Source organism: Ceratotherium simum, chromosome Y (genome assembly GCF_057802395.1).
Source record: "Ceratotherium simum simum isolate JZ-2026a chromosome Y, ASM5780239v1, whole genome shotgun sequence".
NCBI classification, from domain to species: Eukaryota; Metazoa; Chordata; class Mammalia; order Perissodactyla; family Rhinocerotidae; genus Ceratotherium; species Ceratotherium simum.
In genome coordinates, this window is record NC_141941.1 from 11,604,875 (window position 1) to 11,620,664 (window position 15,790).

The window sequence follows — 15,790 nt, forward strand, 5'->3', positions numbered from 1 at the left end:
ACACTGTTCTTTGTATTAAAAATATGTCCTTAATACTGCGGATTTCATTAACTACTGAGATAAGCATATTAGGAATTTGAAAAAAAATGTACATATAATTCATTAGGAACATAATGTTGATCATAAGGTAGTTATATTTTAGTTTTTTTGAGGAATCGCCATGTTCTTTTCCACAGTAGTTGCACCGTTTTAGATTCCCACCAACAGTACACAAAAGTGCCAATTTCTGCAGATCCTCACCCTCAGCTGTCATTTTTTGTTTTGTTGTCTTTTATAGGAGCCATCCTCATGTTTGTGAAGTAATATCTCATTGTGGCTTTCATTTGCATTTTTCTGATGATTAGTGATGTTGAGCCTCTCTTCATATGCTTGTTGAACATTTGTATATCATCTTTGGCTAAATATCTATTCAAATCCTCTTCCCATTCTTGAATTGAGTAATTTGATTTTTGTTGTTTCGTTGCAAGAGTTCTTTGATTGAGAATTTTAATCCATTAATGGTTAAGGTAATTGCTGATAGGGAAGGACTATTATTGACATCGTTTTATTTGTTTTCTAAGTATTTTGTAGTTTTTTTTGTCTCACTGCTTTTCCTTGTGTTTCATTGATTTTTTTTTTACTGTGACATGCTTTGATTCCCTTATTCCCTTCTGTGTGCATTCTATAGATATTTTCTTTGTGATAATTACAGCAAGTACACAAAACACCTCTACGTTATTGCATTCTATTTTAAACTGACAACTTAAATCACATAAAAAAACTCTACTTCTTTCAGCTCTATGACTCCCCTCTTTGAGTTATTGATGTCATACCTTATATCATGATATATTTTATACCCATCAACATACATTTATTATTTTTTGAACATTTTAATCATTTTTTAAATTATTTTGTGTGCCAAAATTATAATCATACAGGTTACCATATTTGTTCGTTTATTCACCTTCACAGGAGAAGTTTATATTTTCATTGTCTTTGGGTTGCTGTCTACCATCCTTTCGTTTCACCTTGAATGACTCCATTTAATATTTCTTGTAAAGCAGCTATATCATAGTGACTCCATCAGGTTTTGTTTATATGGGAAAGTCTTATTTTCTTCTTCATTTTTGAAGGACACTTTTGCCCTGTATGGTATACTGGTTGACAAATGTTTCTTTTAGTACTTTGAATAGGTCATTCTACTCCCTTTTGCCTGGCAAGGTGTCTGCTGAGAAATTCACTGGTAATCTTATGGAAGCCCCCTGTACATGACGGATCACTTTTTTTCTTGCTCCTTTTAAGATTATCTCTTTGACTTCCAACTGTTCTATTATACTGTATTTTAGTGGGAGTTTGTTTAGATTTATCCTACTTGGAGTTCATTAAGCCAACTGAATTTGTATATACATTTATTTCTTCAGATTTGGCATGTTTTTGGCTATTATTTCTTCAGATAAGCTCTCTGTCCTTTCTATCCTTCTGGGATTCCCATAATGCATATATTGATCCACTTGATAATGGCTCATCAGCCCTTTCATTCTCTTCATTTTTCTTTACCCCTTTTTGTTTTTGCACCTCTGACTCAGTTATTTCAAATAACCTATACAAATTTCCCTGATTCTTCTACCTGGTCATATCCGATGCTGAGCCCTTTAGTGAATTTTTCATTTCAGTTATTACATTTTTTAGCTCCAGAATTTCTGTGTTTCTGTTTTATTGTTTCTCTGTGTTGATATTCTCATTTTCTTTGTGTGCCACTGTTCTGATTTTATTTAGTTGCCTATCTGTGTTCTGTTTTAGCACATTGCGTATTTTTAAGGCAGTTTTAAATTCTCTGGGAGGTAATTTGGGATCTGAGTCTTTAGGGTTGGTTTCTGAAGTTTCATTTTGTTATACTGATTGTGCCATGTTTCCCTGTTTCTTTATATACATTGTAATCTTTTGCTGAGATTTGGGTATTGGAGAAACCCACAACTTCTCCTGGCTTTGTGCAGAGGAGGACTTGCACCAATCACCCCAACTAGAGGCATCTCAAACCTTTCTAATCTCTTGCTCCTCTTGACGTCTATCTGTAGAACTGCAGCTCTGACGTGGAGTGGTGCTTGACTCTATTTTCAGTGTCTTCTCGACTATGACTCCCGTCTGGCTGGTTAGCCTGTCAGTGTTCCCAGTCAGGTGAGACAGAAACTAATCCACAGGCAGCCCCCCAGATAAACCAGAATGTTGGAGGCATGGTCTACTCTGTTGTTTCCATTCTGATGGGAGACCCCTGGTTTGAGGGGTTTCCTCTTGGTTGCACAATGTTATGCCACCTAGGGGGATGGACTCAGACCAGCACACAAAATGTGGCTAATTCTCCACCCCTTTAGTTGCAATCTCTTCTTGACTTTACATTGGCCCAGATGCTGCAGCTTCTCAACCGGTCTCTAGAGTTCTTATAAAGGTATACTGGTCCATTGTTGTCAACTCACTGTCTCTGTGAGGAAATAAGGGCCTAACTTCCTAGCCCCCATTCTTTTATGCAATAGTCATTCAATAAACATTCTTTTATTCAATCACTGATTATGCTTATTTTACAACAAATAATTTAATTGGATAATATCCAGGAAATAACTGAATGGTCAGGAAAGGATTGTAACAATGTCCAGTAAATAATACATTTATGTTTTTTGAATTGATTTAATGTTACATCTGACATGTCATTCACAGGTAGGGATTAGAAAGCAAACTCTACAATACTAAAAATGGAACTATTACTTCACAATTGGATCATAAGTTACACCTTCTAATGAATATTCCTATCTCATGATGGGACAACATTTTTTCATTTTAAAAATAAAATGGAAGGGTATAATACATCAAAAAAAACCCTGCTAAATAACCTTACTTCTCTCCCTTCTAGAAAGCTCCATTTATGTAAGTACAGCTGAATTAAACAAAAATATCAATAGAAAGAATATTAAAAGCAATTCTAACATTATGTGAAGAGTACTGTAATAAAGTACCTCAAATAGCATGAACCTAAGCTGTAAGTATTATTGGTATTGACTAATTAAGTAACTGAAAACAGTAGCAGATTCATAAAATAAGTGTATTTACTTACCAGGTATATTGACAAAAAACTGGTGAAATAGATCAAGAATTTTCTCAGTTCTTGATTATGAATACCAAGCAAGAAACGATGAATGGATAAATAGATATTTTTACCCTATTTTTTCTGTTCATAGGTGCTAACGCAAAAGACAGCAGCATGGATTTTCACTGACACGTTCTTCTTCAGAATTTAGAATTTCAAAAGTTCTTGTATTAAGAGTAATCATTGAGAGAATTAGATTTTAACTTAGTAGGTGGCAGGTATCTAGGAAACATAGGGCTGCCATTTTCTATAAAAAGGTATTAAAAGCTGTAACATTTTAGACTTCAAGCTGTTTATTTTCTGTATGCCTCAGTCAAATAAAATATGTTATAGCTGTAATGTGCATATATTTCATTAAGGACAAGAGAGTTTAGTTTTGTAACACAGTGACTCTGGCTATTGATTTTCATTATTTTTCTACTACTGCATAATACTATAAGAAACTGAAAAGTTAAACTATTAAAAATTTTAATAAATATATGGTATTTTTACTCTACATACAAATTAGTTTGTTAAATGGGTGTTATAGGTGGTACAAATATATAGTAGATCTACACAGAAGGACAAAAACTGAAAATGGTAACTGCATGGGTAAATTTGTAAGATTTTTTTCCTTTTGTCTAAATCTCTCAGAGTTGACTATTAAAGCAAAAATAATAACAGTGTTTTGTGGGTATATAACATAAGGAAAAGTAAAGTGCATAATGACAATAACCCAAAGGCTGAGAGGGGAAGAAAAAGAAATACACAATTTTGAGGTCCTTATACTGTGCAAGACGAGGTGTACTATCTCTTGAAGATGGATTGTGATAAGTTAAAGATGTATACTACAAAACTCAAAGCAACAGCTAACATAATAAAGAGTTACAGCTAATAAGCCAACAAAAGAGATTAAATGGAATAAAACATACTTGATTAATCAAATAAAAGACAGACAATGAGAAAAAAAGGGAAAACTATATTAACGAGTACATTAACTGTAAATGGTCTGCATGCCCAATAAAAAAGTAGAGCTTTTTTAAAAAGCAAGATATAACTATAAAAAAAGCAAAATATAACTACAGGCTGCCTGCAAAAACACACACATTAAATCTAAAAGCATGGATAATTAGTAAAGATTAGTTAGTAAAAACACAGTTTTATAGTAAAGGAATCGAAAAAAGATGTGGGCTCTACTAGTCCTAGTCACAAAAGAGCTGAGTGGCTATATTAGTATCAGACAAACTAGACTTAAGAGCAAAAAACTGGAGACAAAGAAGGTCACTTCCTAATGAGAAGGGATCAATTAACATTCCCAAAGCAGTTCTGGTAAGGAGTGCAATCTCTGGAACCAGACTTTCTGGGTTAGAATTCTGGCTCTGTTGCTTCCTTGGGTTACTTAACCAAATCTCACAAAGCCACAGTTTCCACATTTGTAAAATAATTACAATATGAGAACTTACAGTCAGTGAACATTGGAAAGGATGCCATCATTATCATCATCATCATCATCATCATCATCATCATCATCATTTCTTAGTCAAAAGGAATTGATAGGACGCATTGATTAATAGTGCTGGGTGATGGGGTGAGGGAGAAGGAATTGCTATCCAGCTGGAGGAGCTTGGAAAAATGTTTGTGGAAGCAGGATTTGGGGAGAAAAAAATTTGAAATAAGTTTGAAGTACCTACTGTGAAATAGGCAAGGAATGAACAAAAAGAAAGGAGGACTTTTTCACTTTGAAAAATATTTGAATTTATCCATTTCAACTAGATTGTCCAATTTGTTGGCATATGGCTGTTAGACTTCTGGGTATTTATCCAAAGAACGTGAAAACACCAATGTGGAAAAATACATGCGCCTCTGTTCGCTGCAGTGTTATTCACAATAGCAAAAACTTGGAAGCGACCCAAGTCCCCATCAAGGGATGAAGGGATGAAGGAGATGTGGTACATATACACAATGGAATACTACTCAGCCCTAAGAAATGATGAAATCCAGCCACTTGTGACAACATGCATAGATATTGAGGGTACTATGTTAGGTGAAATAAATCAGAGGGCTAAGGTCAAATATCATATAATCTCACTTATAGATAGAAGATAAAACAACCACAAACAAACACATAGAGACAGAGTTTGGATTGGTGGTTACCAGAGGGGAAGTGGGGAGGGAGGAGGGCAAAAGGGATGATTAGACATATATGTGTGGTGACGGATTTTAATTAGTATTTGGGTAGTGAACATGATGTAATCTATGCAGATATAGAAGAATAATGATGTACACCTGAAATTTATACGATGTTATAAACCAATGTTACTGCAATTATATATATATATATATATTACTCTGAAAAAAAATTGATGTTTTTCATCATCACAGAGTTGTAAACAATTACTGTGGAACATTTAGAAAATACAGATTGCAAAAAGAAGAAAGTTAAGTATTGCCTTGTTCTCTCAAATGATGGGGATAGTATTAGTAAGAAGTCTCTCGTCAATCTGTAAAATAAACATGGTAGTCAAGCAGTAAACAAAAGAAGGTTCTTCTTTTTAATATAAAAATTCCAATAATAGAAGAATATCAGAATTAGAATATTAGCATTTAGCAACTCTTGATGAAACATTGGGTCCAGACCATCATCATCAAAGGCTAAAACTAGTGGATGGAATTCTAAGAAGCAACTTAATAATTACGAGAGACAATATTTGCCTCTTGGAGTGATAGGATAGATATGTCCAGATATACAAAAACTGAAGAGAATTTCTTGCTAGCAGACTTGATTTACAAGAAATATGAAAGGAAGACAAGCTTGTAATGAGTGGATCAGAAAGATAATATCTGAACTAATCAATTATAATTTCAAAAAATTAAGACAATCTCTTAAAGGGATGAGATACAAAGTACATTTTACCACTTATGGGTAGAGAAGAGAGGAGAATGAAACATTCCTGTCTACCTACAAAGTACATGTAAATGTGAAAATATGGCAGTCTTTTGCAGACGATGTAATTCCTCACCCAAAGATGTCATAAAAATGTTCTTTTGGTGCTGGCCTGGTGGCACAAGCGGTTAAGTGTGTGCGCTCCGCTTCGGCGGCCCGGGGTTCTCAGGTTCGGATCCGGGGCATGCACCAACGCACTACTTGGTAAGCCAGGCTGTGGCGGTGTCCCATATAAAGTAGAGGAAGATGGGCACAGATGTTAGCTCAAGGCCACTCTTGCTCAAGCAAAAAAAAAAAAAAAAAGGGGGAGGATTGGCATCAGATGTTAGCTCAGGGCTAGTCCTCTTCACAAACACACACAAAAAATATTCTTTCCAAAAAAGGCATTCTAGGGATACAATGTTAGCAAAAGAAGGATCTTATTTAAAATGCTTTTTTAAAATGACTGTTAAATACCTAGTGACTAAGTGAAAAAGAAAAAAAAAAAAAAAGGGGAAGGGAAAGAGAGGAGAAGAAACCAGAGAGAGAGAAGAGCAGAAAAGAGAGAGGAAAAGAGAAATATTACAAAAGTAGGTGAAGAACATATAAGAAGGCATGAATAAATAACTACAGATGTCTGACTTTCTGGGCTTAAAGAGAGAGGGTATTGGATATTATAAGAAATGAAACCCATTCTCTCCCCAGCAACTGGTAAATCAAATGCGATATTAATGCAAATTATACCTTTGTGCCTACCCCACCCACTCCCTTCTCCTTAGAACACGTAAGCTGGCTTCTAAAAGATATTTGAGGAAAACATTTGTGAAAATATCCACAGAAGAGCCTCAAAGTTTAGAAGTGGGTCTTCAGCAGTTTAAAATTTAAAGTATAAAGCTAAAGAGAAGGAAAGAGTTACAGAGCAATGAACTTCAGGTGCACGTTATGAGTAAGTGTACTTGTTTACACTTATACAGCCCATGGCCCAGTACATCTGAGTAACTCAGCATATGGTTCATTTCTGCCACTTTGGATGAAACTTAGCTTAAATATTAACCAGTGCTTTCCTCTGCTGAGGATTATCTCCGAAACTTGTAATACATTAACATTTAACCATTGTCCAAACTTTACTCTCACCAGCCCTCTCTCTTCTCTCAATTGAGGGCATCTTTAGCTTCCAGCTTCTAGAAAAGGAACCCTAACATCACCAGACTTACGCTAGACTCAGCTATTGCAAAATGCATGACTTTAGGCAGAGAGTGGGGGAGGTAGAAGTAGGTGATCCAAAAAAGGTGGAGGAGCTACTCCTGTATGTTTGCAGGAAGACCCACCTTCCTTATTTGCTGCCCTGTGCTTTTGGAACTTGTTCAAAACGTAAGTGATTTTACTCTCAATCTGAAACTTCCTACGACTTTTACTGAAATGAGGGGCTTCATTCACCTCCCTTTAGCATCACCATTCTCGTCTTCTATTTTCAACTTGTGCTTAATGCTACCTCCCTTGTAGTTTCCCTTTCCCAGCCATATTCTGTTCTCTCTACCCTTCCCTCATCTGCCTGCTCTTTGTCCTTTAGTCTGAAGGTTAAACATTATAGATATTGGAGAAATATAATTAAAAATAAAATCTTGATCCAATCTAGAAAACCTCTTTACGAAGACAGAAGAGAAAGAGAAGAGTTTTAAGGTAGAATAAGCATTTAAGCAGACAGAATGTGATATGTATCACGTGCTATCCGCTAAAGAGATTGCAAGGACAGAAAGTTTTCTCTTTTTTACAGCTAAGTAGATTTATAACAACAACAAATTATATTCACGTTTTCAAGATAAAATTGCTCATTATCTTGTGTCTTTATGTCTGGAGGTAGGTTTTTGTAATTTGGAGTTCAGAGGACATCTCTGCCTGAAGTCCCCAAAGCCTCTTCCTCTCTATATGGTCCATCCATCCTAGCTCCCCAAAACTCTCAGCCACAATTTGATGAGAATTCTACACTTAACATGCTTTCTGCTTTCTGGTTCTCCCATTTACTCTTTGTTTTCTCCACAGTTATACCTCATTGTTTGCAGCCCTAGTAATTTACTACTGGGGTAATTACTAGTCCCCCACAAAAGCTGTATGTGCAAAATTAAGGAAATGCCCTGGAAAGTGAATAAGAATCTCTATAATTTTGCAAAAATATTATTGAATAAAATAATAGTCAAAACTTATGAACCTGCACCTGGTGGGACTGTTTCATCTTTACAGAATGTTTACTGATGTGAAAATTTTTATCACTGTTAATACACAAAACTCTGATTTTGAAAACTGTATTAAACTAAGACATTCTCCTTAATTGACATCCCTTTCTAGGTGTGAAAGAACTGCCTCCTAAAATATGATAGACATAAAAATCGTTATTAATTACCTTCACACATTAAACACTCACCAAACCCAGAGTAGTCACAATGTTATACACTTCTTTCAGTCATGAGCCTATAGAAATTCTTACTGTAAATGAAGTGTTCTTATTTTTCAAATAGGGAAGAAACTTTTTATTCAATACTAAGATTGCTTCACAAATATAACTCCTGTTTTATAATGATACCACTATGTTATTGGACGTGAAGATTATTCCAGATAATCTTTTTATATAAATCCTTTGGCTCTTGCAAGAAAAACAAATTTCCTCTTACACGTACATAAAAAATTTTACTTATAACACTGTCTTGTTACTTTTTATCTTGCACTCTTCAGGATCTCCTTAATGGTAGACCTCCTGCTTTCTCTTAACATTTTTTAATTCATGAATATTTGTCAGATATTTATAGACATAATAAATAAAATCATATTTATTCTGCTAATATGACTATGAAAACACTTTGAATACCTGTAACACACACACTAGTTACATAAAATACAAAGACAAATAACATTATATTATGAAATCTCACTATGTTCTTTTTCTTTTTTTTTTTTTTTGGCTGAGGAAGAGTCACCCTGAGCTAACATCTGTTGCCAATTCTCCTCTTTTTTTTGTTTGAGGAAGATTATCCCTGAGGTAACAACTGGGCCAATCTTTATTTTGTCTGTGGTCACTGCCACATGGCCACCAATGAGTGGTGTAGGTCTGCGCCTGGGAACCGAACCCATAAACCCAGGCTGCTGAAGTGGAGAGCACTGAAATGAACCACTATGCCAAGGGGCTAGCCCCTTAAATGTGTTCTATTTCAAACAGTGGTAACAGATCCATGCCATTTTTAAAAATTGAGGTAAAATATACATAATATAACAATAACTGTTTTCAGGGCCGGCCCGGTGGCATAATGGTTGAGTTTGTGCACTCTGCTTTGGTGGCCCAGCGTTCACAGGTTTGGATACCAGGCATGTACCTATACATCGCTCAACAAGCCATGCTGTGGCATTATCCCACATAGCAAAAATGGAGAAGGATCGGCATGGGTGTTGGCTCAGGGACAATCTTCCTCAAGCAAAAAGAGGAGGATTGGCAACAGATGTTAGCTCAGCGTCAATCTTCCTCACACAAAAAATACAAAACCTGTTTTAAATTATGCAGTTCAGTGGCATTTATCATCTTCATAACGTTGTGCAACCATCACCTCTCTAGTTCTTTTTTATCACCCTAAAAGGAAACCACATACCCTTTAAGCAGTCACTTGCCATTCTACCCTCTCCCAGCCCCTGGCAGTGACTAACGTGCTTTCTGTCTCTACGGCTATGCCTTTTTTATACACAGCTTCTGCCCGGATTTCAGTTCCAAATTGACAGAGCTTTTTAAATTATTTCTTTTGTATTACTCATTTTTTGCATTGTCCATTTACCGGGCCTTATGCTATTGTTACCAACTAGAAAGAGCGTGTATATAGAAGGAAGGAAAACATTTTTGTTTTAGGGACCAAATGGATTTATGTATGTACGCATTTATTTATTGAAAAGACTCTGTGGGGATGAGATTTGGCAGATCATACCACGTAACTAACCAGCCTATATTTTAACTGGGTAAGTGTCATAGAATGAGAAGAAAACACTTGGCTGAATGTTACACTTTAATTGCTAGGAGACCAGTCACTTTGTGATGTCACAGCTACTCAGGTTGAGAAACATTCTGATGTCTGGATAGTTTATCTGTGTAGGCCTGCCAAAGCAGCATTTGAAGCTGCAGTGTTCAAAACTATGCAGATGAGAAAAGGAGCTGAAGAAAAATTCATTTGAGATGGCACATATTTCGTCAGAAACTCAAGATGTTTCTTCTAATGATGGATCAACTGGTAAAGAAACTTCAACTAGATCTCCATTGTGTGATCACACATTCACTGGGGACTCGGAGTTGAGGTCTATAATCGAAGAAAATGCTTTTCAGGCTTTGTCTGAGGGATACTTGCTAAAAAGACCACGTTACACATTTTGTGTCTCCGAATCAGAGGAAGATAATGATTTTCTTTCTCTGACCTTTCCCAGAAAACTTTGGAAAATAACTGAAAGCCATCAGTTTAAGTCTATTTGGTGGGATGAGAATGGAACTTCTATAGTGATTAATGAAGAACTCTTTAAGAAAGAAGTTTTGGAAAGAAAGGCCCCATTCAGGATATTTGAAATGGAGAGTATGAAAAGTTTTGTTCGACAGCTTAACCTATATGGATTTAGTAAAAGGCGACAAAATTTTCAAAGATCTGCTTCTCTAGCTGACTTTCTGGAAGAAGAAAAAATAGTCTCTGTTTTAATAAGCAAGGTATTCAGAAAATTTTGTTATTACTTACATAGGGAATGTATAAGATTTAATTTTGGACCTCAGTAAATATGTTCATATATATATATAGACTAAAACCAGATTTTAAAAATTATATGAAATACTGTTAAAAATACTGTTTTGTTTTTTAATTCAGGGCAGCTTGGGCATGAATCAGGATTATAAGAAATTTTGCTAGCAATTTTGAACCTTATCAAAGAATCCTATTTAAATGTCCTAAAGCCACTTCAAGTGGTATTCACTGTTACTGTAAATATACAACACATTCTCACTTGAGGACCATAATTAAATGATTGTTTACCAGTAAGTAAATTCTTTAAAATATTAACAATGTACGTGTATTATTTGATGACATTAACTTGTGTGATGAAACAGAAATCAGAGTTTATAGGTTATGTTTGTTATTCTCTCTCATACCTTGGTTTAAAATATCACTAAATAACTTTCTCCTTTGGTTTTAGTTGCAGTTCTATCATAATCCAAATTTTAAACGAGGCTGTCCCCAACTTTTAGTAAGAATGAAAAGAAGAGTCAAGATTAAAAATTCCTCGCCAGCATCTACTTCATTCGTTCAAGATTTCAACAGGAAGCCCTTTGCAGCAGGGGATAATGTGGATAATCATAATTCTAGTTTAGTTGCTCAAACTAGTGGAGAAAGTTTATTTTCAACTTCTACGAATTTAAATGTGCCTCTAATAAGGAAGCCTTCTACCAGCCAGAGAATTGCTAATACAACTCCTCCAATCAGAAGTGACTTTTCTTCTCCGTCATCAACTTCAATTAGACCATCAGAACAAACTGTAACAGATCAACATGCTGTTTTAAACCAGTTGACCTCTTTTCATATGCACTCACATAGCAGCTACACTCAAGCAAATGGCCACATTGTGAATTTCGTTACAACTACAACTTCTACTTCTCAGTACCACATTATCTCTCCCTTACAGAACAGTTATTTTGGACTGATGGTGGAGCCTTCTACTTTTCCAACTAGATATCCTAATCTATCAGCCAATGAGGGTCCTTTTTCTAACCTCCAACCAGCAGGCAACTGGTTCCCAATGCCTATGATAGCTAATACATCTGCTGCCTCTCTTTCAAAGTCAACTCATCAACCATCTTCATTATACATACCTCATCCTAATTAGAACCGATCTTCTAAAGGACTACCAGAGTAAGCAGGATGACAAAGGTCAAAATTTACGTTGGCAAATATCAACAAAATACCTGCGATTCTCTTATTTGAACAATAAACTTACATGTTCACAATTATGGTCTCATTTTCATTGTGTTTTGAAATAGTTAAGGGTAAAGTGGTGCTTTATTTTAACGGCAGGCTATTGTACTTTTTTTTTTTAATATTTGCACTTTTTATCATTAGACAGGAAATGTGACATGTCTCTCTCTAAGTAAATTGTATGTAATTAACTGTTTAAAAAAGAAGAAATAATGAAAGCACAGGAAAAAGAAGAAACTGGAGTTAAGTGATTTCTGAAATAGTCCAGGATGAATCAAGTGAGGACCTAAATTAGGATGGTGTGGAAGAAGGGATAGGTGCAAATCAAATCTAGAAAAGGCAAGCAGCATTTAGTTTAGCCTTTTCTCTATTAACATACTACATTCTACCAATTATTTAAAAGGGTATTTGGATTTTAGTTGGTGAGGTTGTCTTCATTAAAAAATATATTTCACACTTAAAAGTATAGCATATTCTACCAGCCCAGTAACTATGATCACTGTCATGTCATCACTGGAATAAGAAAGATCACATGAGGTAGTCATAGACTACATCACTGTCAGCATATGGTGGTATTTTAAAACCATATTATCAAGGGCCCCTTTTTGCTCTCCTGTCCTCAAAGGATGCCAGCTTGTTTGTGCCTTTATTTCCTCCCCTTACAAGTCCACCATTTGTGTTTTTCTAATAAATACTCTTATTATGTTGCTTTCTTGCGTCACCCAAAGACAGACTTAAATCCTTATGCTGTCATTTAATGCCTTTTGGATTCTGAGCCCAGAATCTCAGCATGGTTAACAGTTCCCTTGAAGATCTGGCATCTGTTCACCTTAGCAGCTTAAAATCTTTCTCTTCCACTGTCCACCTGGAGCTACATTCAGACAAACGATGTTCAGCCATGCCAATTCCCATCTGACAACTTTCACCCCAGCTCTTTCCTGGAGTTAGAACGCCCTCTCTTTACCTACTTAGACTACTGCTTTGCCCATGTCAGCACAGATACCATCTCTTCTAGATGTTTCCTCTTCCACTCCCTTTTCCTTGCCTGTCTTGGACATCAGCACAGATTTAGCACAGTGGCTGTCAAACGAAATATTTTTAGTATTTATTAAATGAGCAATAAATGAATATTGACTTAAACAAATCAAAGTCTACTTTTGTTCTCAACAACAATACCCTGTGTTCTTCGCTATTACCAAAGTTTGTCTTCACTCTTCATGGAGGAATTTCTTTAAAGGGTAGGTCACAGTAGTACTCACTAAAGAGGTAACAATTTTGACTTATTGAAACTAGAGTCATTGGTTATCACTCCAAGCAGGAACTGGAATGGTCTCTTGTTACTTTTCAGTCATCTGACCATTATGCAAATTTGGATACTTGGGGCAACACCACCTTAAAGACTTTTTTCCTTTCTATTTCATTCAGATATACTGATTATTCCTCTGACTCCCTTACAGTATCTTTTCTTTCTTCTGTTTTGACTGACAGGTCCTTCCCTTAGAGAACTTGCTGTATACTTATCAATCCTTTTTCTACAACAAAGTTTCCCAAATGTTGTGCTAAAAGGCATTACAGTGACAAGATTCACCCACTTAGTCCTGTGAGATAGCTGGGGTTGGGATGGGGTGCAGATTTGGATATCCAGAGATCTAAGGCTGGCAACGTATTGTTGCCATCCTATCCCACATATATATATTTTCAAATTGTGCCTAAACAGAAAAAGCCTGGAATCATTGCTCTACACAAGGAATGATTCCTTCCCTGGCATTTCGTAGCGATATGATGGTCATCTATGCACATACCTTAACGTCTTTAACGTATCACACAAGGGTGTATTTTTAAAGAATGCAGCTCAATAAACATGGTTAAATGTTGTATGTAAGTAAATGAATGTTTCAAAAGAAAATTTGAGACCTAAAATAATTAAAAGTCACAACACGTTTTAAGTGGGGCAAGTAGAGAATATTGGGGAAAAAGAAAGAAAAATTATGGGAGAAGCTAAGAGGATGGAATGAGATGGTTAAAGTATGGAATAAAATATGGTAAGGGTAAGGCCAAAATATGGTGTTAGAAAAAGAAGAGTAGAAAGATTGAAAGAAGAAAGGCAGAAAATAAAGAGGTCAGCATTACCTGAATATTCTTTCCTACCTCCCCAACTGCATTATATTCTGAGGTATAACACAACATGATTTTATTATTTATTTATTTATTTATTTATTTATTTATTTATTTATTTATTTGTGAGGAGGATCAGCTCTGAACTAACATCCAATGCCAATCCTCCTCTTTTTTGCTGAGGAAGTCTGTCCCTGGGCTAACGTCTGTGCCTACCTTACTCCATTTTATATGGGATGCCGCCACTGCTTGGCTTAACATGTGGTACGTTGGTGTGCGCCCCAGATACGAACCAGCCAACCCTGGGCTGCTGCAGTGGAACACCCACACCTAACGGCTTGCGCCACCGGGCCGGCCCCAACACATGATTTTAATATAAACCAGTCACAGAATAGTCTAACCTATGGAATATCCTAGGATCCCCTGAGATTCAGAGCAAAGATATATCTTTTTTTTTTTTTTTTGTGAGGAAGATCAGCCCTGAGCTAACATCCATGCCAATCCTCCTCTTTTTGCCGAGGAAGACTGGCCCCAGGCCAACATCTGTGCCCATCTTCCTCAACTTTATATGGGACACCACCACAGCATGGCCCGACAAGCGGTGCCTCAGTGCGTGCCCGGGATCTGAACCCAGGCCACCAGCAGTGGAGCTAGCGCACCCAACCACTGCGCCACCGGGCTGGCCCCCAAGATATATCTTTTTAAACATTCTTTCTAGTTAGGTTATCACTAGTTTAAAATCATTCAAGAGCAAAAATAACTCTCAGCATTTGGGCCAAAATACCCAAAATACCACAGGTGTTCTATGGAGGAGATAAAGTAGACATACTATTCCCAATGCTTCCATTAAGTACAACTAAAATCCTCTGGCGTTAATATAAAACAAATTTAAAAAGACTCTGGAAGGTGAATAGAATAAGTAAATTAATGAGAGACACCACAAGATTCAAGGAATGATGAGGTAGTGAGTTCCCGGGATTTTCTTTGTTTTGTTATCTGTGCATGTGTGTCTTTGTGCTTGTGTGTGCCTGAAAAAATGTGTTTGTGATTGTGTTCATGGATTTTCTTTTTGCCTTATATATCACAGACTTTGTCCTGAAGAAGCTGGCAACTCAGAAATGGAAACAGGCACAGAAAGAAAAGTCCCTAAAAAAGCCAGCTTTCTCTATCCAAAGGGCCAGGAAAGGGGTGTCTTACCAAGACAGAGAACTGTTAGATAATAATTACTCTACTTCAGCCAAATACTACAAAAAACTATGGAACACTCTCACCCAGGCCGACAAAGGCTGAGTGGGAGCATACATTCCCATTGCACCAGGTAATAACAAAGCACTCCAACCATCTACCGGGATAGTATCAGAGAAGGCAGACTAGAGAGCTGGGGTTTTCCACTCTGCCGTGTGGTAATAAGGTACCCCTCCCCTCCTAGCCAGGGAGGTACCACTAGGGCCACGTGGAGGGCGGGAACCTGCACACTCATTAATAATGAGGAGCACTTTCCCCTCAAGTATCAAAGAAAGCTAAGGAAGAATCTTGGAAGTCTGTCCCCATTTGGCAGGACAGCCCTTTGCCGTTCTAGAGTGGTGTCAAACAGCCAGCTATAAGAAAAGAAAGTCAGAATAATGTCCAGAGTTTCATAACATAATACCCTAAATGATCAAGTTTCCATAAAAATCACTTATC

The 15,790-nt window shown here is 36.5% G+C and overlaps 1 protein-coding gene across 1 annotated transcript; it reads left to right on the top strand.

Annotated features, from left to right (window-relative positions):
• Window positions 1-10,221: 10,221 nt before the first annotated feature.
• Window positions 10,222-15,397, top strand: LOC147911658 (heat shock transcription factor, Y-linked-like). Its single transcript, XM_087427827.1, is given in 4 exon segments — window positions 10,222-10,737; window positions 11,217-11,855; window positions 11,857-11,929; window positions 15,195-15,397. Coding segments are annotated over 4 exon segments (1,431 nt in total).
• Window positions 15,398-15,790: the final 393 nt, after the last annotated feature.